We start from the raw sequence: 27,763 nt of genomic DNA, 5'->3' as shown, positions 1-27,763 counted from the left end.
CGACCCAGCAACTGCACTACTAAGTATTCATCTGAGGGATGTAGGTATGCTGTTTCGAAGAGGTACATGCACCCCAATGTTTATAGCAGCACTATTGCCAATAGCCAAAGTATGGAAAGAGCCCAAATGTCCATCGATGGACGAATGGATAAAGAGGATGTGGTATATATATACAATGGAGTATTGCTCGGCAATCAAAAAGACTGAAATCTTGCCATTTGCAACTACATGGATGGAAGTGAAATTAGAGAAAGACAAATATATGACTTCACTCATATGAGGACTTTAAGACAGAACAAATGAACACAAGGGAAGGGAAGCAAAAATAATATAAAAACAGGGAGAGGGACAAAACATGAGACTCTTAAATATGGAGAACAAACAGGGTTACTGGAGAGGTTGTGGGAGGCGGGGATGGGCTAAATGGGTAAGGGGCATTACGGAATCTACTCCTGAAATCACTGTTGCATTATATGCTAACTTGGATGTAAATTTAAAAAATAAAAATAAAAATACATAAATTAATTAAAACACACACACACACACACACACACACACACACACACACACAAAACCCCACAAAAAAACTAAATAGATCTGTAGCCAGAGTGACTTCAGGGCCCTTGATACTGTCTTAAGTATCTTCTTTGGCCTGAAGCTGACATGGGAGCTTCTCTCTTGATTGATACCAGAGATGTGAGTTAGCATTTCCAGGGACAAGCAAGGCTCTCTGGCCCACTCGTCTGCATTCATCTTCTTAGTCTACCTAGAAGGGTCGAGGTGTCTGAGTCAGCCAGCCAAAGGGCCCAGGTGGTCCTCCCACCCTAAACGCTATTACAACACAGAATTGAAGTACTGAAGAGGAAGAAGAGTGCCGGCACCATTCCAGTTTTTCTGTCAATTCTGACTTAAAAACAGGGAAACACTAGTCACGAGTTACTATGGATTATGTCTTCAGTGTTAAGAAATCGTGCCATAACAGTTTCATAAGAAAATACTGTATGATATGAAGTAACTACCTTTATTTTCCCTTTAACCAGGTTGCCAAAAACTTTTCCATATTGTGGATCAAAGGAAACTATGATCATTTCTGATCTATTTTACAAGATATTCATTGATGTTCAAAGATAATTACTGGTGAGGATTTCCTGGAGAAGTGTAGGAATCTTAGAAGTCAACTTTCGCCCTACATACTACATTTTTAAATGTTGGAAATCAACTGGCTAATTCTAGATGATTTTGTATAGTTTCAAATTTGAAGCCCTAAGAATTTGAGGGCTTTGAAATCGCCTCTTTATCCAAGCAAAAGACTACTAACTTTCAAAACAGGTTGAAACATAAGACTTTTACTTTGGTAACATTTAATGGACAAAGTCTTTATGAGTAAGCAAATCTGCAAGCTGAAGTTTTTTTTTCTGGTTTAGTTGTGGATCCACTATGATCTCTGTTTGATGAATACTCCCGTTACATTAATATGCTCACTGTATTAGAGCACCTAAGATGAAGAGTATAAATGAAGACTTTATAACTTTCTCAGATAAAGAAGCACAGTTATTATAATCTTTGCCCTCTTCATAAATTAATGATAAATCCATAATAACCTAAGGTTATTTTAACAGGTGTTGAAACCAAAATACAGTACTTATCTCCTCTCTCTGCTTGTACTATTTAAAAGTCTTCTATGAATACAAAGCTATAAGTGTCTTTCTTCCAGTTTGTCTGTCTCGCACAAGTATTGGTCAGTGTTGGGCAATTCATCCATAGCCGCCTGTCTCTGCTGAGTGGTCTTCACAAATCGGAGCAGATTGATGATGGCAGCAGGTGTCACTCCAGGTATACGACTAGCAGCCCCAATCTAAGAATTAAAACCATAAGAAATATATGTAAGTGCTGAATCACTAAATTCTACTCCTGAAACTACTACTACACTGTATGTTAACTAACTTAAATTTAAATAAAAACTTGGAAGAAAAAAAAAAATAAAACCATAAGATAAACATAAGTGAGCTATGTCAAAATCAAATTTGTTTTGCTCCTAATAACAATCTGTATATTATAGTTTATAAAATATTTTAAAAACTATTATCTTAATGTATCTTCAAAATAACTATAAAGTGGGTAAAGGGAATGTGATTATTATTAATACCTTCATTTTACAAATTAGGGAAAATGAGGCTCAGAGAAGTTCAAGTGACTTGTCTAAGAGCACATGACTAAAAGATGGTTAGACTACCTACATTTTATTTTCATTAAACTAATGTAACCTCCTCAGCCATGTGTTGGACAGCACCCTATAATCTCATTAATATTTCTGTGGTATATTTTTATAGTGAAATGTATGAATATTCACTCGAAGTGGTATAAAGACTAAATAATCTCATGTCAGTTCAGGTCAAGTTTGATACCAGGTTTGTCTATGACAAACACTTGTCAGAGCTTTTTGTATCCTAGAATTGTGGATAAGGGATGTGAACTCCAATGACCTGTTCTGTCCAATTGAACTTTCTGTGATAATGGAAATTTTCCATAACATTTGCACTGTAACAATGTACTGTCCAATACGGTAGCCACTAGCCATATGTGGCTACTGAGCACCTGAAACATGGTTAGTATGACTAAAGAGTTGAATTCTGAGTTTTATTTCATTTTAATTAATGTAAATGGTCACATTTAGCTAGTGGCTATCATATTGGGCAATGCAGCCTATGACTACCCATAAAAACCCAAGATGAATAGGATATACAGAGTTATAAAATTTAAGGCCTATTTGCTTGGTTTCCATGATGACTATTGCTAAGAATACCATGTTTATATTGATGGAATCACTCCTCCCTTTAAAAATATTTCTTTTTAAAATTGTTTTACAGGTCATATTTTTCTTAAATGCCTTTTACTTTATGAATCACCACTAAAAAGAGCCACTGCCTATTAAACTATGATACACCATCCATTTTTAAGATACAACTCAGTTTCAGAAATGTTAAATGTGCATCTCAGAATCAATAAATATAGCACTGTCAGTGTAGACCCTGACGCGGGGCTCAAACTCACCAACTGTGAGATCATGACCTGCGCCAAAATCAAGAGTCAGACACTTAACAGACTAAGCCACCCAGGCACCTCCTAAATATTTGTCATTAGAAGTCTAATACTGTATAGTATACAATAAAGTTTTTAATTTGTTCACAGATGTTTACACACACGCGCGCGCGCGCACACACACACTTAGGCTGAAGCATGGGGTGAGGGACCTCTTTGGCTCCCCTCTAACCTCCTAGTAAGCCAACACTATGGATCTCCTAGGGAGGATTCTGAGCGGTGATTTGAAAACCACTCACATGTATTATATTTTAACCTAATGTGGTTTCTTTTATGTCATGAGTTATGGGTTAGCACATGTTTGGGACTAGAGAATAATTTTAATCAACCTAATTCTTCTAGTTATTTATTTAGACTGTTTTTTCATCTCTCAAAAACATACCAACATCTGTCATACAAAGAAATGTCCTAAGAGGTTAGATTTTTTAATGATGAAATAAAGTATTAATTATGTGTATTAATTATGTGATCACTGTAAATCCAGGTTTAAAAAAAATTAAAGCACTAGTTCTTTATCCTATCCACTGCCTGGTTTCTTACCGTCTCTGGGCGACTGAAATGTAGCTTCTCTCGAACTTCATAAGACAAAGACACATCTCTGAGAGTCAAATAATCTAAGTCTTTTGGCAGTTGGAGAGCTTCTTCTTGCTGAACTTCCTTTATTTGTTGTTGCTGATGGAACAACACTGATTCATAAATGGCTGGTAAACAGAATTAATTATGTTATGATTTATGATACTCCTATTAACAACTTAGGTTTTTAATGTTTATTTATTTTTGAGAGAGAGTGTATGAGTGGGGAAAGGGTGGAGAGAGAGGAAGACACAGAATCCAAAGCAGGCTCCAGGCTCTGAGCTGTCAGCAGAGCCCGACTTGGGGCTTGAACTCATGAACCGTGAGATCATGACCTGAGCTGAAGTCGGACGCTCAACTGACTGAGCCACCAAGGTGCCCCAACAACTGTGTTTTTATAGCTTTTTACAATTTACAAAAAAACTTCTGAATCTCTCATTCAACACTTTTTCCAACACCACAAGGTAAGTGGGGTAAGCGTACTCTTTTCCAGATGAGGAAATTGAGGATAAATCAGAGGGAGTATCTTGCATAGCAACTACAACATTCTGTCTGGTAGTTTATTGCATGCCCTTTCATCTCAAAAATTTGGAAAATTAAGGGGCACCTACGTATCTCAGTCAGTAGAACATGTGACTCTATTTTTTTAGAGAGAGAGAGAGAGACTGGGAGAATCTTAAGCAGGCTCCACATCCAGCACAGAGTCCAACACAGGGCTCAATCTCACAACCTTGAAATCATGACCTGAGCCAAAATCAAGAGTCAGATGCTTAACTGAGCCACCCAGGTGTCCTGAGCATGTGACTCTTGATCTCAGGGTTGTGAGTTCAAGCCCCATGTTGGGTATAGAGATTATTTAAACATTAAAAGCAAAATCTGGAAAATTAAAAATAGAAGATACTGCTTTTCCACTCTGCAAATTTTCCCTCTCAGTGCAAACCCTCAATGGACTATGGCTTTGAATTTTGAGCCCTAAAGACAACCTGTTTCCCTAAGAAAATGGTTTTCAGAATTATGTCCATATCAAGCTGTAATTTTTAAAAGTGGGGTTTTTTACATGTAAAACAATTTAAGGTTTTTATTAAGAAATGACGTTGGATAATTTAGCAATTATTTTGTGAAGCATTCTGTTCTAAGAAAAATAAACTCAAAACCTGTTTCAAAATCTAAATTGAGGTGGTCATCCTATCCTGTAAGAAAGCCGGCTTTCCCTAAGATGTTTTGATAATATCTGCTTCTATCACTTGATTAGCAGTCAGAAAAATCTCAGCTATGAGCCTGGCTCTATCAATGAACCTGACTATGGGTACATCATTATCCTTCTGGGCCTTAGCTTCTTTATCCACAAATTGTAAGGGCTGACCCAGATGCTTTGCCACTCACCAACTGTGTGATCTTAGGCAGGTTACCACTTATTTGTAAAATTAAGACAATAATGCTAATACCTATCCTTCACAGGACAATTCTTTTTCTTTCTTTTTTTTAACGTTTATTTTTGAGAGAGAGAGAGAGAGAGAGAGAGAGAGCGAGCATGAGTGGGGGGAGGTGCAGAGAGAGAGGGAGACACAGAATCCGAAGCAGGCTCCAGGCTCTGAGCTGTCAGCACAGAGCCCGACATGGGCTTGCAACCACAAGCTATGAGATCATGGACCTGAGCCAAAGGTGGATGCTTAACCCACTGAGCCACCCAGGCGCCCCCACAGGACAATTCTAAATACCAAACAAAATACTACATGTAAAGGGCTTAATACAACATCGTAATATGACAAGTTAGCACAAAAAACTGTCATACAAATATATTACTCATAAATAGACCTTACAGAGGATCATGGGATATAAGTGAGGGAATGTATATGTTAAAGGTATATTTACTTAAACTTTCAAATCTATATATAATAAAACATGAGAAAGAATACAAAGAAGAATCTGAAACTGATTTCTGCCATTACGAAACTTGCTATCTGGTACAGAGGGTCCATGTAGTGATTTGAGAACCACTGATATATCTTATATTTTAACCTAATGTTTCTATTGAGCCATGGATATAGAGTCTTTATATGTGCCAGAGTCTTTAAAAAACAAGGCAAAACAGTAGCTACTTCATGACTGAAGTCAGGGTTTTCTATGAACAAGTTAACGATAATTATTCTGGATTATTCTAACTCAAACCTGATGATTTATGGAACAAAGTTGCAAACCAAGTTTAAAATACAGAATTTAATCACCTGTCCCCAGGTGATAACATCCTGAATGTTCAATTAAGTAATTTTTACTTCATAGAGAAATCATGAAGTTGAAATAAAAGTACATTATTTTCACACATCAGTATACTACTAGTGTCTTGTCATTTGCAGTTTTGGTGAGTTTCCCATTGTTGCCAGACTTTGGTTAACTTGCATGGTGGGATGGTAGGTAGCACCTGGGTCATCCTATATGCACAGCCAAAACATAGCAAAGTGGTAGATCTCTCTGGAACTAAAAGAAAATGCCATCGATACAAGGAATGCAGCGTTCTTACCACCTTGGCTGGTCCCCAAAGAATTTAAAGTGCTTTCCTATTTGAACAGTACGTCATTATCCACCTTTTCCTACCCTTCTCCCTCTTTCACTTCCCTGCCTTTTTCTCCACATAATTTTCCACCCCAGGGAAAAACATCTATCAAAACGCAGAAGCTGATGTTCTCAGTATTTTTATGTTTGAAATTTTTCATAATGTAAAACTTAAAAAAATACAGTGCAACTACCAAGTTATCTGTAGCTTTGATGGTATGAGAGCACGATATGTGTCATAATGTACAGGGGCAGGCTCTGATTTCTTTGCCTGATACAAAATAAGTATTTGTTAATGGTAGAGTATTCCAGTATATTATCAAAGCCAAAGACACTATTATTTTTCTCATTATTAGAATATCAGAGGGGAAAAATGTAAAAAGGAAGTTTAAGGGACACTTGAAATGTACTCACAAACTACCTAGGGATACTGTTAAAATGCAGATGTGCTGGGCGCCTCGGTGGCTCAGTCAGTTAAGCGTCTGACTCTTGGTTTCACCTCAGGTCAAGATCTCATGGTCATGAGTTTGAGCCCAGAGAATCCCTGCTTAGGATTCTCTCTTTCCCTCTCTCTGCCCCTCCCCTGCTCACTCTTTGTCTCTCTCTCAAAATAAATAAACTTAAAAAAAAATGCAAATGTGTTTACTCAATTAGGTCCTAGGTAGAGTGTGAGATTCTGTATTCCTAACAAGCTCCCCTGTGTTGCAATGCTGCTAGGCTGGGAACGCCACTTTGACTAGCAGAGAGCCTAAGACTATGCTGGTTCTATGGTAACAATGCCTCCTCTTAGAGCTTTTTCTTAATGGAGCTGATTTCCATAAATTGCACAAATGGAAAAGAGAACACATAGGCATGTTAAGTAAAAAATTATTTTCTACCTTCTATTTTCAGTCTTTCAGCTAGTTCTCTACATGTAATGTACTTCTTCAAGGGCGCTGGAACAGCTGTGGCTAATAACTTCATGTCAACTTCCTCATACTTCAGAACATCTAGAGCTCTGCAAATACACAAAAGTTTCATTAAGATAGGAGTCCCCCCCCCCAAAAAAAAATAGGGGTCCATATCATGTAAGCCAGATTAAGAACAAGATCCCTTGGAAATAATGCCAAATCTCTGAATTAATACTATTTTCAAAAGATACTCTGGGGTGCCTTGGTGGCTTAATGGGTAAGCGTTGACTTTGGCTCAGGTCATCTCACAGCTTGTGGGTTTGAGCCCCACATCAGGCTCTGTGCTGACAGCTCAGAGCCTGAAGCCCACTTTCAATTCTGTGTCTCCCTCTTTATCTGCCCCTCCCCTGCTCATGTTCTGTCTCTGTCTCTCAAAAATAAACATTAAAAAAAATTTAATAGTAAAAAAGAGATACTCCTAATTCTTTCCAAGTACAGTCACCAAATGCAGTGACATCTGCAACACAGTAGGACCTCAGTAAGACTAGTGTGCATTCTCCCCAGTTCTCTTCTTTATCATGAGAAATAAGTTGTTGGTAAAGATTGCAATCCTATCATCCATTTGTCCTCCCTTTCTTGTAAAGACAAAATATCCTCTGATAGCAAGGATTTGACTGAATTCTCTAAGAATTTGTGTCCTGTGAGTCATCATCTTGCATGCCTGAAATCAGCTGAAGACCTCTTTCTTGCTTTTGCAGAACTCTCCAAGTAAGAACAAAAGGCCCTGTGTGTATGTTTTAGTCTCTCCAAATAAACTGATGACAAAATGATGGTCAAGGGCTTTTCTAATAAATAAGGGTTCCTAAGTATTCTTCCAGTTGGGTATATTCTAATTTTGTATAATCTCCATTTCAATTTCTACCGATTAGGAACTTTAGGCAGCTAATTCTCAGTTCTACTTTCACTATGAGCCCTGGATAGACTAAGTCCTCCTGGGCCAAAGCAAGGGGAGAGGAGAGCGATATATGCAGCTAACAGAGATGACTACTAAAGTTCCCAGGCATCTTTCATAGCTCACCAAGAGAACATGCCTAAGGATAAATGCTGACAGGTATTTCAGGTGAGATTTGCAATAACTTCATTCATCGACACTTATTAAGATCCAACTAGAGAGAGAAACTTCAGGTATGTTTCATCTCCAGAAGTTCTGGTGTTCCTTAGGCCAATTTAATCCCTTTTATACTGATCTCAGATTCCTTCTTGGTATCACCCACCCCCATCTCCTTGCCCTCCCTTAACATGGTGTGAACTAGACCAATTGTTGCTCTGTTAATTATTACTGACTTCATTTACGTGGCTTTTTGGTTATAATTCATTTAAACGGTTATTGCCAGGGCAATTAAAAGCAGTACATAATGAGTTCCATTGTTGCCAAGACCTTAGTTCTGCTTGGTTGAACTATGACACTGCCCTAGGCTGACCTCATTCCTGTGCTCCCAAGACTGCAAAATTTTCTGCAGTTTACTTCTCATTTTGTTTGGTTCTCACCAGATTCACCGATCTGTACAATTTCCCTACATTTACTGTCTTAATTCATTTTGCTTCTATTTACTAATTTTGATCTTCCCTCCAATAGATTGCATCTTTGATAAATTCTGTCCATCTCAAACCAATTAAATTATCAAGTCAACAAAAAGTCAGATCTGTCCATCCAAGGGTCCCAAGTCTTCCGAGGCCTCCCAGCCAACCTTCTTTACTGTTTATTCTATTGCCACAGTCATGCATTATCACCCTTTGCGGATGGATGCTTGACTCATTTCTTCCTCAGATGGCCTGCTCTAGGAATGTCCAGAAATTCTGGGCAGCTCTGCTGTGCTCCCAGAGACAAATTAGGTCAATTAATTACAGAGGCCTCATCTCATAAGCTACCATGAAACCATAAAACCCTAAGCTCCCAAAGGAAAACAGCTGAATTGTCTTTTAAACTACAGAACATACTGGAACACACCTAATGACTAACCAAAAAAAAGCATTATCTTGGAATCTAGCAGGATGGCGATCTCAAAGAATAGCCCTTGACTGTCCAACTTAATATTTTTTTCAAAAAATAATTTATTTACAAGCCTTGGAGCTGTTCTCAGGTCCAACCTTTAAGACCTGCTTTGAATCAAACGTAAGCCTCAAGAGTTCAGAGCTCTGACACAGAAAGGACAAGTTATCACACCTCAACAGAATGTAAGAGACACTCTGACACATCAGTGTATTTCCCTATAATCCTGGCAGGAAATGTGTGTGTAGTTATTTGTGTATCTCTTCAAAGTCTGGTTCAACTTGTGTTTAGCACAGAGCCTAGCATGTACACAGTAAGTGCAATAAGTGTATTTTGACCAATTTTCTATCTCTCTAGCTTTATATATCTAGGCATTGATAAACTGAGTTCATTTAGGGAGGCTGAATGCTAGACTAAATATTCTGCTGAAATCAAATGGTGGGGGGGCAGGGGACGCCTAGGTAGCTCAGTTGGTTACGAGTCCGACTTTGGCTCAGGTCATGATCTCAAAGTTTGTGGTCCGAGCCCCATGTCAGACTCTGTGCTGAGAGCTCAGATTCTGTGTCTCCCTCTGTCTCTGCCCCTCCTCCACTGACACTCTGTCTCTGTCTCTCAAAAATAAATAAACATTAAAAAAAATTAAAACAAAAAGCAAATGTGGGGACTGAGACCCTAGTTTCTCCTGAAGGGAAAGATAACCTGAATTAAAAAGAAAAGCATTTGGCTAAATTATTGTTTTTTTAATCACCTTAATAAAATGGCTACTCTTGGGATTAGTTTGGTGAAGATGTAAAATTGATAGCCTTTTCATTCATATTTTTATTCATCGATTAGCATTTTAGACTGTGTTAGAAACACTCTGCTTGCAATGTTACCTCAATACACATTGGTCACGTTTAATGCAAATTCTAATTATATAAGTTTGAAATAGTGCAACATTTGTCAAAAAAAAGCATGATGTTATATATTTGTTGCACAAAATCTAAAATAATGTGAACCTTCCTAAATTTAAACAAACACCTGAAATACCAAGTGGATTATAAACGATGTTTATACAACTGCCATCTCCCAGTGCCACTTAGCTGGTAAATAAATCTATCCACCATCTTCATTTGTCAATCAGGCTGTCGTTCCTGTGACTAAGATTCCCTAGTTTGGGTGACTACTATGCAGGTTCTTTAATACTTATCATCACTATAATTAAAAATCTGCTTAATATCCTCTATTATCCACCAGTGCTCTGGGAAATTCCTGTGAAAATGAAAACCGGGGAACAGAAGTTATAAATGATAAGACACCATGATGAGATGAAAGCCAAACACGGACACGTTATGCCAGGCTGTTAATCAACGTGAGAGCACTAGAAGATTAGAGATAATAAAAAGCAGCATTAAAATAGGTATACCTTTAAGTTCACAAAATCCCTCACAAGGAAAACAAACTTAAAAAAAAAAAAAAAAAAGGAAAAGTATATTGGACTCATAACTGCAAGATAATGCCACCATATTTGCTTCTGAGCTACAATGATTTTACATTTCTGCCTTCTGGGAACCTCCCCACCTGAATTAGCATACATTTTTTTTTTTTTTTTACTAAAAAAAGGTTTTTTTAATGTTTATTTTTGAGAGAGAGAGAGACAGCACGAGCAGGAGAAGGGCAGAGAGAGAGGGAGACACAGGATCTGAAACAGGCTCCAGGCTCTGAGCTGTCAGCATAGAGTCCAATGTGGGGCTCGAACCCACAGACTGTGAGATCATGACCTGAGCAGAAGTTGGACACCTAACCAACTCAGCCACCCAGGTGCCCTAGCATACATTTTTTTTAATGGAAAAATCTGTGTAAGGTCGTTAGAAATGTATCTATGAAGCAAAAGCTCTATATTAATGTCCTTTAGACTCAGAGTCCATATAACCAAAATGATGAAAGGACAAAAAAATCCCCCTAAAATGTAGCATGGGATTGTTCAAGTGAGTCTACAGAATTTAAAATACTCCACTTGGAATGCAAGCTGGTGCAGTCACCCTGGAAAACAGTATGGAGGTTCCTCAAAAAACTAAAAATAGAACTACCCTACAACCCAGCAATTGTACTACTAGGCATTTATCCATGGGATACAGGTGTGCTGTTTCGAAGGGACACATGCACCCCCATGTTTATAACAGCACTATCAACAATAGCCAAAGTAGTGGAAAGAGCCCAAATGTCCATCGATGGATGAATGGATAAAGAATATGTGGTATATATATACAATAGAGTATCACTCGGCAATCAAAAAGAATGAAATCTTGCCATTTGCAACTATGTGGATGGAACTGGAGGGTATTATGCTAAGTGAAATTAGTCAGAGAAAGACAAAAATCGTATGACTTCACTCATATGAGGACTTTAAGAGACAAAACAGATGAACATAAAGGAAGGGAAACAAAAAGAATATAAAAACAGGGAGGGGGACAAAACAGAAGAGACTCATAAATATGGAGAATAAACTGAGGGTTCCTGGAGGGGTTGTGGGAGGGGGGATGGGCTAAATGGGTAAGGGGCACTAAGGAATCTACTCCTGAAATCATTGTTGCACTATATGCTAACTAATTTGGATGTAAATTAAAAAAAAATAAAAAATAAAATTAAAAAAAAAAATAATAAAATACTCTGCTTAATCAGAGGTTTCTAATTGTTCCATACTTATAGAAGAATGCAGATTAACTATATTTCTTGGTGTGTACCCTCTAAATCTTAGGAAAGCCAGAACTCAATGGGAACGATTAGAAATATTATATTAAAAATGAAAAAAATAATTTAGAATCATACATATTTTTAATACTGAATAAAGAGATAAGTTACATCTAAATGATTCTGAGAAGCCATGTTCATTAAAATGGTCATTTAAAATAGGGAATCCTGGGGCGCCTGGGTGGCGCAGTCGGTTAAGCGTCCGACTTCAGCCAGGTCACGATTTCACAGTCCGTGAGTTCGAGCCCCGCGTCAGGCTCTGGGCTGATGGCTCGGAGCCTGGAGCCTGTTTCCGATTCTGTGTCTCCCTCTCTCTCTGCCCCTCCCCCGTTCATGCTATGTCTCTCTCTGTCCCAAAAATAAAAATTAAAAAACGTTGAAAAAAAAAAATTTAAAAAAAAAAAAAAAAAAAATAAAAAAAAAAAAAAAAAAAAAAAAAAAAAAATAAAATAGGGAATCCACAGGTAATGTTTCTCTGAAACAATCTCACTTTTCTGTTAAAAGTAAGAAAAGTCTGTATTAAAAGTGCATACCTGAGAGGCAGACTTTTACCAATACTTATAGAAGCCTCTGGAATTAACTTTTTCCATTTAGAACTTGAAAACTCAATGGATTTTAGCACAGAAATGCCTTCTTCCAAAGAAGACTTCATCCAAGAAGCTCTTTCATATCGTTGTTGGGACACACAGCCAACTTCCTTATACCCTAAAAGAAGGGGAAAGAATATAATGAGAGAGGTTTTACAGAAGAGTAAATATGGTTGCAGGACTCAGTGAAGAGATACCTCGGAACGTGAGCCTGCTGTCGGCGTTATCAGGGCGCAGTGACAAACGGAACTCTGCTCGGCTCGTGAACATGCGGTATGGTTCGTTGGTACCCAGTGTGGTGAGGTCATCAATCAAGACTCCTATGTAGCCTTCTGTTCGGCTAACGACAAAAGGAGGCTTGCGTTTGACCCGAAGACTTGCATTGATTCCAGCTATCACACCCTACAAGAGGACTGAAATGTTTAAAAGGCCATTATGAACTGAACAACGAGCTACGCTATTCAGAACACTATCTGGAAAAAACAGCACGGGATAGTAAGAAAGCAAGCACTGCCCTGAAGCGATAGAATAGAGAAAGAAAATGTGATCCTTATTCAAAACCAGAATACAGGTAATGTACCACTTTAGAATGCTATATTTCATTGTTTTCAAAAATATTTAACATTCCTGATAAGCCTCAGGTGGGCTAATATATTGTTTTAAATCCACCCATAAAGCTCTTCTAGCCTTTTCCCACTTACAAGTAAAAATAACATAACTTCTCACTTAAAAGGAATATGTTAATTTTCAATAATGTTATGTAAGAAGAACTAAATTTTGTTTATAAAAAAATTTCAGGGGCGGTTGCAGCGTGTGTCAGTACAGCGTGCGACTCTTGATCTCAGGGATGTAAGTTCAAGCCCCAGGTTGTAGAGATTAGTCAAAAATAAAACCTTTAAAAACAAAGTCAGAAAAAATGTAATCAAATATGGTATCAGACCTAGGAGCTCAAAATGAGAATTAAAACCAAAAGTTTTTGGCACAGCATAAGGAATACAGTCAATGATATTGTAACAGCTATGTAATGGGACAGCTGGTAGCTACATTTGTGGTGAACACAGCATAACGTATAAACCTATCAAATCATTCAGTTGTACATTTGAACTAATGTAACATTTGTGTCAACCGTACTCAAATAAAAAATTAAACAAAAACAAAAAACAAAACCCACAAGTGTTTTCAAAATAGTAGCCATCCCTGTATACCCTGAAACAGAAATAAGTCTTCAACTACAATGTATGAGTTGTATAAGATCTATATAGTTATCATAACAGACGTTTAAAGGAGAAACACCAGTTAAATAGTCCTTTTGTGTTTATAACAATATTTGAACAACGTCTTACTTGAGCTGCAGCTTCCTCATAACCAGTAGTGCCATTTATCTGGCCAGCAAAGAAGAGCCGTTGCACCAAATGAGTCTCAAGAGAAGGAGTGATCTGACGGGGGTCTAAATAATCATACTGAACACCATAACCTGACCAAAGAATAAATGATATAAAGTAAGTAAAAACAGAGCTGGATTTGCCTCAAAGTAGAGATGCAAAGATGATCACTAAATGCTCTTGAAAAACAAAGAATATATTTTAAATGCATAGGTGTTGGGCTTTGTCTTCTGAGGCTCTAAGCAACCATGACTATAGCTAAGACCTCTTCAGTATCTACTAATGTGATGCTGAGTTGATACTGAAGGGCAGCTGTGATTCTCTTTACCTGGCTGAATCATTTTAGCTTTCTCCAAGCCTTTGATGCACGTGATCATTTTCTCCTGTAATTCAGCTGGTAGCGTCACAGATAACCCTTGGGGGTAGATGAGGTCAGAATCCATTCCTTCAGGTTCCAACCAAACCTGATGAAGACGGTTTGGAAAACGCAAAACCTTTGATTCAATGGATGGACAGTATCTAGAACAAGACAATGAAATTCAAAAATTTAATGAAGCAAACAAAAGAAGGTTGATGTCACTCCTTAAAGTAATGTTCTGTCCTTACCGGGGTCCTCTTGTAGTTTCCTTAATGTGACTATTAAGGTGAAGGTTCTCAAGGACAATCTCATCCACTTTAGGGTTGGTGTGAGTCAAGTAACATGGCAGCTGATCTTCTGGCTAAAATATAGGAAGTACTTAAAACACTGTTTTGCTTCTTTACGAGTTTATCTTTTCCTTAAATAAATTACACACATGATATGCACTTAATTTTACAAACATTAAACCTATGCATAATGCTGAGCACTACTTAGGGAGTATTCTTGCCAAAAAAACCCCAAAAGGTGAACCTAAATTTAAACAAGCCTCCAAATCTACCAGTTTACAGGAAATATAGAAGACAGAAGAACCTATTTAAGGTACCAGAAGGATGAAATCAGAGAAATCCAGAATGTGGGAAATTCTAGAGAACAGATGGCTCAGTTTCTTCCACATATAAATGTGAAGAAAAAAAAAAAAAAAAACTGGGGGAAACTGTTATAAGGCATATCATCCAACTCAGTGTATGGTCCTTATTTGGTCCTTGTTTGATAGGTATGATAATGGTATTGTGGTTGGTTTTTACAAAGTTCTCATCTGTTAAAAACATATACCAAAGTATTTATAAGTGATATCTGGGACCAAAGCTTTAAAACCTAGTAAGAGGAAAAGTGTTAAAGAAAGATGAAACAAGAATGCCAGAAAATGTTACTTGTTGAAGCTGACTGATGGACACAGAAATTATACTGTTTTTTTTACTTTCTATAAACTTGAAAATTTATAATAAACAGATTAAGTGTGTGTGTGTGTATATATATATATATATATATATATATATATATATTTATACTAAGAAAGTTGCATCACAATTTACATTTTACCAAAGCAAAAATGTAAGTGACTTGCTCAAGACAGTGGAATATTTGGAGCCACTTATTAATAAAACACTTACCAGAAACTAGGACCATCAATTATTAGTCCTCAATTCTAAATACACAATGTTTTTTTAATTCCAAAGATAGGCAAAAAGTATCCTGTACTCTTCAAAAATACCAGTATCATGAAAAACTGAGGAACTGTTCCAGATAAAGAGAAATGACAATTAAATGTAACACGTGATCCTGGATTGGAAAAAAAGGGTTGCTATAAAGAAGAATATTGGGATAATCAGCAAAATCTGACTATGAACTTTATATTAGATAACAGCAATGTATCAAGGTTAAATTCCCCAAATTTCATTACTACAATGAGGTTATATAAGAGCATGTAATTGTGCTTAGTTGAAATACATACTGAAGTATTTAGAAGTAAAGAGTCATGATCTCTGCAACTTACCCTCAAATGTTTTGGGGAAAAAAAAGAATAAGAATAAACGTGTGTAAGGTACCTGGGTGGCTTAGTCAGTTAAGCATTTGACTCTTGGTTTTGGCTCAGGTCATGATCTCATGGTTTGTGAGTTTGAGGCCTGCATCAGGCTCTGCACAGAGAGCAGAGAGCTTACTTGGGATTTCTCTCTCTCTCTTCCTCTCTCTGCCCCTCCCTGCACGTACGCACATGCACTCTCTCTCTCTCTCAAATTTAAAAAAAGAATAAATGTGTATATTACTGTTTTATAGATTAAATATATGTATCTATATATTTCTGTATATAGAAAGATAAATATGGTAAAATATTAACAATGGGTGAATTTCAGTGGTTTACAGGAGTTTGTTTTAATGGTCTTGCAATTTTTACATAGGTCTGAAAGTGTTTCAAAAAATTTTAAATAGGCAAAATTATTGAAGAGATGAAACTTAACAACTTATTGGGAAACACCCAGTTAGCCAAATTAGCTAATCCTTTTAAAGATCATTATTTTGCACCCCAAGTAATAGTGATATAAAGTGAATTGCGAAGAGTAGAAAGAAGGAAGGGAAGAAGAGAGAAAGAAGGAGGGAGGGATGGAAGGAAGGAAGGAAGGGAGGGAGGAAGGGAGGGACAGAGGGAAGAGGGAAGAAAGAAAGGAAGGAAGGGAAGGGAAGTGAGGAAGGGAGGGAGGGAGGAGGGAAGGTGGAAGAAAGGGAAGAAGGAAGGAAGGGCTATATCCGGCTGTGAATGGCCACTGTCAGCTGTAAAGTTAGATTTTCTTAAATTATCTTACCTTAATCCACACTGTCTCACTGATAAAACTGAATGGTATGGATGGATTATCTGGTGTCTGCTTGTTTAGAATGCTGAAATTAATGGACTCTTTGGCAATTCGGGGTGGAGTCCCAGTCTTCAGTCTTCCCACCACAAACCCCAACTTCTCCAGAGTGTGAGCCAACCCTATGGAAGGCTGATCCCCTAAACGTCCTGCTGGATGCATTTCTAATCCAATTACAATCACGCCTCTCAAGAACGTCCCAGTAGTCAGAACCACACTCTCTGCATGTACTGTGCTTCCATCCGCTAAAGGTTAAGAAAGAGTAAAAAGTGTGCCTGTTATCAAGGATCAAATTGGAACGTGACTATTTCAAATTAGAATTACAGGGAGGGGCTCCTGGGTGGCTCATAGGTTAAGTGTCAGACTCTTGATTTCCACTCAGGCCATGCATGATCTCATGGCATGGGATCTTGGGGATTGAGACCCTCAAGGGGCTCAATGCTGAGCCCAGAGTCCTCCCTCTCTGCTCCTCCCCCACTCATGCACACACTCATGCACACACTCGTGCGAGCATGTGCATGCTGTCTCTCTCTCAAAATAAACAAACATAAAAAAAAATAACTACAGGGACTCCTGGGTGGATCAGTTAGTTGAGTGTCCAACTCTTGGTTTTGGCTCAGGGTACAATCTTGCAGTTTGTGGGTTTGAACCCCACATAGGGTTTCCAGCTGATGGTGTGGAGCCTGCTTGGGGCTCTTTCACCTCTCTCTGCCCCTCCCCCACTCATGGGACTGAAGTCCCGAGGAACATGGGATGATGTAACACAGCAAAGTAGTAAAAAGAAGGCTCAAAATGACATTTGTGCAGAAGGCCCAGAGAGCAATTGCCCTGATTATAGCAGATGGGTTGTAGGGAGCTGGGGAAGTTGATGTCTCTGGGAGGGAAGAATCAAAGAAAAAACAGAATTGATAGATTACTTGACGATTGAGAAATGACAGTTTTTTCCTAATGAAAAAGCTGAACAAGTACACAATTAAAATAAGCAAATAAAAAATAAAGCAAATATTAATCCAAAGCAAAGCAAAGAGGTATATGAAAGGAAACAAACATAATACACTACTTAGCTCTACAATGAATATTTAAAAAATCATAACAATATAAACATACTATCAACCAAAATTTATGGCATAACTAATTAGAAGGATTGAAGGAAGGAAAATAGGGGATTAAAGAGAACTGCTATAAAAAAGGTTAATAGATAACATCTAATACTGATAATTTAGGGAGTACAAATATAAGAATACTATTTAGAAATATGTAAATACATAGAAACGAAACTGCAATAGTTAATCTGTAAAGGGAGATAATTATAGAGATAATTGTTTTTCCATACAAACTTTTAAATTCAATTTGATTTTTGTAAAAATTATGTGCATGTATTATCTTAATGAAAAATTAATTTATAACTTCTGGGGCACCTGGGTGGCTCAGCTGGTTAAGCGTCTGACTTTGGCTTAGGTCATGATCTTGTGGTCTGTGGGTTCGAGCCCCATATTGGGCTCTGTGCTGACAGCTCAGAGCCTGGAGCCTGCTTCAGATTCTGTGTCTTCCTTCCTCTCTGCCCCTCCCCTGTTCACACTATCTCTCTCCCTCTCAAAAATAAATAAACATTAAAAAATATTTTAAGAAATTTGTAACTCCTTTAAGTAAAAAACATAAGTATAGTAACATTGTAAAATACAAATGAAAAAAACTTAAAGCAAGAAGTAGGAAAAATAGAGGCACTTGGCTGGCTCAGTTGATAAACGTGTGGCTCTTGATCTTCAGGTTGTGAGTTTGAGCCCCACGTTGGATGTAGAGATTACTTAAAAATAAAATCTTTAAAAAGAAAAAAAAAAAGAACTAGGAAAAATAAAAATTACAACAGAAGGACCAGGAGAAAAACACATGTATGTAGGCTATAAAGTCTTACTAAGATGGTATAAATGAGCCCAGAATTTGACTAAGCTTCATGAAGGTCAAGATGAAAGGAGGAATATAATTTTTTATACAGTTTTCCTCTAGGAAAATATAATAATTTCCTAGAATAAGCAAAACATCTCCATGCTCTGCTCTAAACTTGTTTTTTCACATGGAGTTTGACACTGTTATTATCATCTATCACCAGTACAAACCTAAAACCACGCCACTGACACGGCATTTCCCAGTGTACTCAGGCTCTGGTTCTGTAAGAATAAGATCTTCTACAGCTCCCTCCTGAACAGTAAGCAGCGGTGTATTTAGGATTTCTTTCTGTCAAAAGAGAATGCAAGTTGAAGCATAACAGTTAAATAATCACTACAGTCTCTCCTGTTTTGATGCCCCATTCTCACCTGCATGTTCTGCTTATAGAGTTTCCTATCAATTTGAGCTCTCAAACCCCAAACAGCTGGTCCCTTACGCCGGTTTAATACTTTGTAATGTACACCAGACTGGTCACAGATTCTAGAACAAAGCCCATCCAAGGCATCAACTTCCCTCATTAAGTGCCCTTTGCCAATGCCACCAAAGGAAGGATTACAGGACATCTGACCTAAAGAGAACAGACAAAATAAATATATGAACATGTGTACATAGTGAGTTTAATAGAGAAACGTCTGTACAAGTGACTAGAATCATCTGATAGATTAAAAAAAAAACCAACAACCCTGAAACAAACACTAGAAAGGAACTTAGAAAATCCCAATGGGATGCAAGAGTTATTCAGGGCATCCTGGAAGACAAACCATTGACTATAGTTTCTTTTAAATATTTTCCTTGACACATTTTTACTAGTTCATTAGGTTGCCTTTTCCTTTAAAATGTGGTTTTGAAATCCTCACTTCATGAAACCTTCCCAAATCCAGCATACTTTTAAGAAGTCCCTTGGCACTAATTCCCTGTTATAATGAATTATGTCTTCCATAAATGCCATCTGCTGTTTCCTTTTTGCTTATTTTGCAGAAATGATTAAATTATATGAGCTTCCTGAAAGTAGAAACCATACTTTAATCCTTCCCCTTAAATTCCCCTAGTCTGATTTGCAAGTCTAAACTCATGAGGTTTCCTCAAAGGTTTTTAGGGGAGGTGGAGGAGTAGGGAAGTGATCTCAACATCTGTAGGTCTATTGAAGCCACCACCAAGCCGTCTACAAGTTTTTATAGTCTCCATAAGCAGGCTGAATAGCGCTGTGATTAGGAGTATGGGTCAGGAATGAGTGAAAGGGATCTGGCTCAGTTCCTAGATCTACCACTTATAAGCTCTGTCATTTTGGGGGCGCCTGAGTGGCTCAGTTGGTTAAGTGTCCAACTTCGGCCCAGGTCATGATCTTGCAGTCTGTGAGTTTGAGCCCAGCATTGGGCTCTGTGCCAATTTTTGGATTCTGTCTCCCTCTGTCTCTGCCTCTCTCGCTCTCACAGTCTGTTATCTCTCTCTCTCAAAAATAAATAAACACTATACGCTCTGTCATTTTGGCAAGTTATCTAATTTTCTCTACCTCAGTTCCCTCCTGTAAAAAAGAGATGATAGCTACAGTAGATTATTTCCCCCCTTCGATTCACAATTTTATTTAGGTAAACACTCTGCTATGAGGCTTTGTACTCAGGGAGTGTGACCTAAACTCAGTAGGAATAAATCTTTAATGATCTAAGTAATCCTGTTTCTACTTGCCAGTGTTTGGGTTAAGAGTGGGAAATAAGTCACGAGGGATGAACTATTGGGGATGAAGTCTCTAGAAATGGGATTTATTTTCCTCTTTAAAGAGATACAGGAGTAGCGGAGGGTGCCTGAGTGACTCAGCTGGTTGAGCGTCTCACTCTTGATTTTGGCTCAGGTCACGATCCCAGGGACGTGGGATCAAGCCCCGTGTTGGGCTCCACACTGAGTGTGGAGTCTGCTTGAGATTCTCTCTCTCTCTCTCTCTCTCTCTCTCTCTCTCTCTCCCTGTGCCCCTCTCCCCAGCTCACACTCTCTCTCTACAATAAAAAAAAGGGTGCCTGGGTGGTTCAGTTGGTTAAGCGTCTGACTTTGGCTCAGGTGATAATCTCACCGTTAGTGACTTTGAGCCCTACATGGGGCTCATTGCTGTCAGCAAAAAGCCCGTTTCAGATCCTCTGTCTCCCTCTCTATCGCTCTCAAAAAAAACCACTTTAAAATAAATAAATGAGGGGTGCCTGGGTGGCTCAGTTGGTTAAGCGTCCAACTTCAGCTCAGGTCATGATCTCACAGGTCATGAGGTCAAACCCGCATCGGGCTCTGTGCTGACAGCTCAGAGCCTGAAGCTTGCTTCAGATTCTGTCTCCCTCTCTCTCTGTTTCTCTCCCGCTCGAACTCTCTCTCACTTTCAAAAATAAAGATTAAAAAAAAAAAAAAGAATAAACAGGCGCACAAGAGCACAAGACTTTTCCGTTGTGAAATGCAAAAATAGTTTTCCAAAAAGTATTATTTCCAGGTTAGTAGAAAATAAAAGACTTTCTGCCTCTAACTTCATTATTGGCAGATATGACTAAATCACATCACGACAATTCTTGTACTCTGCATTCTTACATCAGTTGAACCTTCTAAGTCAAAGCTATCTTTCTGAGGCCAAGTAGAAATATTTAAGATGCTCCACTATATTAAATTACCTTAAAAATGAGATTTTGATTTAAAGACAGATTTGCGATCCACTAAGCTCATCTATAAGAATTATTATCTCTGAAATGTATTTATTTAAAAAGAAAACGGATTGTACTGTATTGGTGAAATAATATGAATATGGGTTTGGATAAGAATCCCTTTATCCCTCACAGAACTACATTACTCATATTTCATGGTCATCTTAGTTCAATAATACTTTTCATTAGAGTTTTGAATTATTATTGAAAGGCAGTATCCAGTCTTTATTTTTTTTAAATGTAAACAACACTGAAATATATCATAAGCAAAGTATAATCTTTTGGGTAATCTTATCAACCCTCTCTAAAAGAATCACTGTTAACAGTGTATGTTTCTCCCCACTTAGCAGCTGAATGGTAATTTTTAAAAAGTACTTCAGTATACAAATATGTGATTTATTCACAATTTTTGCAAAACACGATTAATATTTCAAGTACTGTTCACTCTTAAGCAAAATGCAGGAGGTAAAAATAGGCACGCATAATTTACAGAATGATGTTTTAGCTAGCATCTATTATGGTGCTAGAGAGAGGTCTTGCTTTAAATTATAGCTGTCCACCCATTGCCTCTTAAGTGTGAAAAAAACACTGCTAGTTCCTGAGCACAAAATTAGAGGACCAACCCCTAGCAGAGATATAGAATGCAATAAAAAGGATCATCCTTCTTCAAAAGGGCTTCAGAAAATCTCGGGAAAAACACAACTGTCGTTTAATAAGTAATTCCTAATAAATGTTAATTCACTCTTTTCCCAAAGCCACAAGCTAGCAAAAGGTAAATGGCAACAAGGAAATAAGAAGCTATCAGCTTGTATTCTCAAATTTCCCCCCTTTCCCAAGGCACGGCCCCCAACTCCACCTCCACCTCACTAACTACTTCGGTGAGCAGCAGCGCAGTCCGTGGTCCAAAGAACAGCCCAATCCAGGGTTCTGGGAAACTCAAATCAGGATAAAACCACAGATACTAGGATTCTCGCTAGCTCTGAGAGAGGGAACAGTCTGCCCATCCGGGAAAGGGTGAAGGGGCATATTGGAAGCTTGCGTCCTGGGCCAACCTCCACTCTACCCGCGCTCCTCACCGATCGTGTCCACGCGGTGGGTGAGTAGCAGGGTCCGGGAGCCGCAACGAGCAGCAGCGGCGGCTGCCTCGGTCCCGGCATGTCCTCCGCCGATGACTATCACGTCAAACTTCGTAGCCAAGGGCGCCGCGCTGTCACCGCTGAACCGGGCCAACGTAAGGCGCTTTTTGGTGAGGGAGGCCGCGACCCAGAGACCGCAGTTGCGGAGAGAAAACATGGCTGGAGAAAGGCCGAGTGTGACTCTAAACCTGACCCGAGCTAGGCGCAAAAATTTAGGGTACGAGAGAAAGTCTGCAGGACGCAGCCATCTTTGTTCTGATGTCAGAGCGTCGCAGTCCACGTTCAGCGTCTGCGCTGATTGGGGCTTTGGCGGGACTTTAAAGGCGAAGCGAGACCGGGTTAACAGTGCAGGTGGCACGACCAGTGTGAGCCCGGTTTCGTGGTCCATGCAGGCTTTTGATCACCAGTGGCTGTGAATTGGTGGTTCCTACGTGGTCGTTTTTGTGTTTTCTGGAGAGTGGCAGCTCTAATCGCCAGGTGGTCACCTACAGTGATTTTGATCAGTTTGCCTTATCAGATTCTTTGAATTTTCTGATATAATATCACCTGGAATTCTGTTTGATATTATAGAGTAGTCTCTGAATAAGAGTAGATTCGAAAGCAGTTAAAATATATTTGTGGATGAAAGATTCATGATGGCTAATAGGGGAATGGAATGGTTGAAGGTTAAATGGCCAGCCTTTTGGAAACACATTTTTAAAGCCTTCCTTAGAAAGGAAATCTTAAACTGGTTAGTGAAACAACCCATGTGGCAGTTTTATTGTTCTAGTTATTAAAATATGTCGAATACAGAATTTTGTTGTCTTACTACGTTAACAATAGCATTCGTTATACACAATTTAAACCCTACAGAATTAAACTTTGTTAAAAAAAGAAGCAAACTGAAAAATAATATAATCATAGTATTATATGTGCAAAATAATAGTAGCATTAGTATTTGTATTTTAAAAAGCTAGGAGGCATTGGCAACAAAATGCTGACAATGATCACAGAGGTGGGGATTAGAAGAGCTGACGGCAGTTATGGGTTCTTTAACTCTCAATGTATTCTGGACTCCATGCCATGGATATATAAATCTATCACATTTTAACCATAATTTATGTAATTAACTCCAATTACTGGGCATTCGGATTGTTGATCATTTTTAAAAATTTTTTACTGTTTATTTATTGTTGAGAGAGACAGAGAGAGTGGGGGAAGGGCAGAGAGACAGGGAGACAGAGAATCCCAAGCAGACTCTGTGCTGTCAGTACAGAGCCTGATGTGGGGCTCAAACTCACAAGTTATGAGATCATGCCAGAGCCAAAACCAAGAGTTAGACACTTAACCGACTAAGCCACCACCTAGGTGCCCCGGACTGTTTATAATTTTTAATGTTATGAATATCATTGTACATACATCTCTTTAATTTTATGGGACTCTTTCTATAATGAAGATACTGGGTAAAAGGATTCCTCAATGTTTAAATTATTGATGATGGCTAAATTAGCCTTCTGAAAGCTTTTGGTCAGGTGCATTAACAGTGTAAGAGTATTTCATTAATACTGTAGCCAGGACTGGGTTTTAATGAAGTCTTAAGTGTAAATAGGCAAGAAGATGGATATTGTATGTGTGTCCTTCATAGTCATATCTTGACACATTTTTTTTTGTCTTCTAAGACATTAAGCTATTCTGATTTTCCTCCTATTTTTCTGGCTACTCCTTCTCAGTATATTTTTCTGGTTCCTCCTCCTTGAGCACTGTGCTCAAGCCTAAGGGCACAACCAAACCAATCCCTAAACCCCAACTTTAGGGCTCTATCTCCTGAGCCCATCCCCAATACTAACTCTGTAGCACTCTGGGGTCCAATCAGGAGACAAAAATCACACAGTTGGTATTTAACATAAGAAAAATTGACTATACTGGGATGCCTGACTGGCTCAGTTGGTAGAGTATGCAACTTTTGATCTTGGAGTTGTGAGTAAATAAATAAATAAATAAATAAATAAATAAATAAATAAATACAAACTCTTTTAAAAAAAGAGCAAAATAAAAGAATATAAGATATAAGGAAACTCTATATAGTACTCTAGGGCTGAGGGAGAGTACCCAAGTAAGAATAAATTCAAAAGGGGTTCAGACCTCAATTGCAGAAGGCCTTCAGAGAATACGGGCTACATAACACAGGGGGCTTGCAGAGGGAGCAACAGCACTATGTGGACCTCCTGGCCACAGGCTGACTGCACACAAGGCTTGAGGAAGGATCAACTTCTTGGTGTGTGACCTTCTGGACCACAGGCAACTTATGCAGGCCAGGCAGGGATCTTGGTTCCCCTGTCCAGTAACTTGTAGACAGGTTATGGCCAGGCTAAGGTTGCAAGGTCCTAGAGGGATCACTTTCTGGGTCTATGGCTGGGGTAGGCTCTACCAGATGTTCTCACACTCACTAGTCTGTCCTTTCTTTGCAACCCCCTTCCACTCCTCCACTATGTTGGAAAGTGTCTTACAGTGTCCTCCTGCAACCTCTCCTGAGAAAGGTTAACATAGTGGACACTTGAAAAGAGAAATGCTGAAAGGAATTCTGTCACTTATCGGATAGCATATCTTGAAGGGTATATTAAGCCCTTGTCTGAAAAGCAATAAGTTGATAACTGACACAACATCTTAAGCTTCACCAGTTCTTGCCACACTTGATGTTGTTTGAACAACTAGGCATAGTCTCCCCTTAGGTGCTTTGCATTAACTTTTTCTTCTGCCTGGAACATTCTTCTGGGTATCCCCTCCTTGAAATCTTTGCTCAAATGTCACTCTCCCAGTATCTTGGTATTGTACCATTCCTCATTCCTGATCCCTCTTGCACTGTTTTTGTTTTTTTTCTTTTTAAATTTAAGTTTATTTTTTTGAAAGAGAGAGAAAGAGAGAGAGAGAGAGAGAGAGAGAGAGAGAGCAAGTGCAGGAGGGGCAGAGAGAGAATCCCAAGCAGGCTCCACACTGCACATAGACCAGTGTGGAACTTGAACTCACCAACCGTGAGTTCAAATCTCTTGGCTTTTCCTATGAGATAATGTCCAAGATCCATATCAAGACCCAACTAAAAAGTCATTCCCTCTATGATCCAGACACTGCTGCAGCAAGATTAAGCAAGGATCAAAACTTTCTCCTGTGACAGGTCAGTAGCAAAGATATGTGATTCTGGCCTGGTGGATTGTTGCTTACATATTTTTGGTTAAGCAAACATGAGTGGACTTTCGAAGATTTGGAAATAGCTGGAGGACAGCATTAAGCTAACTGTAGAGTCATTTACAGGATTCCATGATAAGCAGCTGGAGCCCCTGGAGGAGAAAAATAGAATCATAGAGCAGAGGTCTTCAGAATGAGGTCCCTGGGCATCCTGGAAGACTGCCCAAGTGCACTTGCAGTTTTAAGGAAATGGATTTCCTTATTTCAACTACCATTTTACTTTTCCCTGAAATTGGTCTGCTTGAGAACAAGCCTGACTACACAATAGTCCTCCTTCCATTTTATAAAAGAAAAAAAACACGTTTCTCACGTCACAATTCAAACTAGGTCTCATTGCCCTAGAGCAAAAAAACATAAACAAAAGCAAAAAATGTCTTTGTATCAAAGAGGATCTATCAAAATACTGATTTCAGGAAAACCTTTTCACAGAGTCATCAAGGCATTTTTGTCCATTGACAGAAGAATGGATAAACAAAATGTGGTATATACTTACAATAGAAATATCCAGTCTTAAAAAGGAAGGCTAGGGGAGCCTCAGTGGCTCAGTCAGTTGAGCGTCTGACTTTGGCTCAGGTCATGAACTCACCCCTCCTGAGTTCAAGCCCCATGTCGGGCTTTGCACTGATAGCCTGACAGCATGGAGCCTGCTTCAGATTCTCTGTCTCTCTCTCTCTGCTTCTCCCCCTCCTGCACTCTCTTTCAAAAATAAATAAACATTAAAAAATTGTTTTAAAGTAAAGCTGACAAATGCTACAGTATAGATAATATGGATAAACCCTTGAGGACATTGTCTTAACTGAAATAAGCCAGTCACAAAATGACAAATACTGTATCATTCCACTTACATGAGTTACCTAAAGGAGCCAGATTCATAGAGACAGAAAGTAGAAGGGTGGTTGCATGGCTAGGGAGAGGGCAGGAATCAGGAGTTATTGTTTAATGGGAAGAGTTTCAATTTTATAAGATGAAGAGTTGGGGAAATGGATGGTGGTGATGATTGCACAACAATGTTAATGTGTTTAATGTCACTGCATTGTACACCTAAAAATAGTTAGGATGGTTTTTAAAAAAATCAATCAAAGCACTCTAAACCCAGGGGGTTCCTGTCTAATATTTATTTATGCAAAGGGCTTGGCTTTAGAAAAATAGGTATTTGAAAGCCTGTATGGAGAACTCTGGAATCGCAATGGCCAAAGCAGCATGGATAATTTAAAATGTAAGTGTCATTTTTTTAAAATGTTAATTTATTTATTTTAGAAAGAGAGAAAGACAGAGAAAACCAGTGGAGGAGGGACAGAGAGAGAGGGAGACACAGAATCAGAAGCAGCATCCAGTCCTGAGCTGTTAGTGCACAGCCTGAAGTGAGGCTTGAACTCATGAACCATGAGATCCTGACCTGAACAGAAGTCAGAGGCTTAACCAACTCAGCCACCTAGTCACCCCTAAGTGCCATTAAAAAGAAAGAGAGAGAGAGAGAGAGAGAGAGAGAGAAAGAAAGAAAGAAAGAAAGAAAGTCTATTTATTGAGAGAGAAATAGCAGAGAAGGGGCAAAGAGAGAGGGAGAGAATTCCAAGGAGGCTCAGAGCCCACTGCAGGGCTGGATCTCACAAACTCTGAGATCATGATCTGAGTGGAATACTGTATCCATCAAGACTCAGATGCTTAACGGACTGTGCCATCCAGGCGCAAGTGCCAATTTTTGATGGGATTTGAGAACCAATGGGTAAAATTCACGGATAAGAACTACACAATTTAAGACTGTGAGCTTTCAAAAAGTCAAATAAAATGAAATATTTATTCCAATTGCAGTTCTCAGTTCATTCCCACCTTGTAAAAGTTGAACATTTCCTATTTCTCGTTACTAAAAAAGAACCCTCACTTAAACTTACATTTAAAAAGTTTCTCAGTCGGGGCGCCTAGGTGGCTCAGCCGGTTAAACGGCTGACTTTGGCTCAGGTCATGATATCACCGTTTGTGAATTCAGATCCCTCCCCTTCTCTCTGCCCCTCCCCTGCTGGTTCTCCATCTCTCTCAAAAATAAATTTTAAAAATTTTATTAATAAAAAAATAAGAAAAATAAAAAGTTTCTCTGCCAACTTCAATGTGCAAGAAGGTCTGTAGTTCTCCAAAATCCTTTGAGGCAGGAAGCGAGCAAATCCGTCAAACTTTGT

At 38.6% G+C, this 27,763-nt stretch overlaps 1 protein-coding gene across 3 annotated transcripts; it reads right to left on the bottom strand.

Moving 5' to 3' along the window:
- Positions 1-1,005: 1,005 nt before the first annotated feature.
- MTO1 (mitochondrial tRNA translation optimization 1) lies at positions 1,006-22,625 on the bottom strand. Of its 3 annotated transcripts, none has more exons than XM_007090113.3 (12): positions 22,314-22,625; positions 18,937-19,136; positions 18,739-18,856; positions 16,580-16,869; positions 14,468-14,580; positions 14,190-14,380; positions 13,823-13,953; positions 12,677-12,881; positions 12,426-12,597; positions 7,101-7,219; positions 3,640-3,800; positions 1,006-1,855 (listed from the first exon to the last, which is right to left on the bottom strand). In XM_007090113.3, exons 1-12 carry the CDS (start codon positions 22,528-22,530, stop codon positions 1,694-1,696), a joined length of 2,079 nt encoding a protein of 692 aa, XP_007090175.1. In that variant the 5' UTR covers positions 22,531-22,625; the 3' UTR covers positions 1,006-1,693. The 3 variants fall into 3 exon arrangements, with proteins under 3 accessions (XP_007090175.1, XP_007090176.1, XP_015396572.1); XM_007090114.3 differs by having other exon boundaries at positions 1,768-1,855; positions 3,640-3,771; XM_015541086.2 differs by lacking the exons at positions 1,006-1,855; positions 7,101-7,219 and having other exon boundaries at positions 3,708-3,800.
- Positions 22,626-27,763: the final 5,138 nt, after the last annotated feature.

This window comes from Panthera tigris, chromosome B2, assembly GCF_018350195.1.
Source record: "Panthera tigris isolate Pti1 chromosome B2, P.tigris_Pti1_mat1.1, whole genome shotgun sequence".
NCBI lineage: Eukaryota > Metazoa > Chordata > Mammalia > Carnivora > Felidae > Panthera > Panthera tigris.
This window is presented reverse-complemented; position numbering and strand designations above follow the sequence as displayed.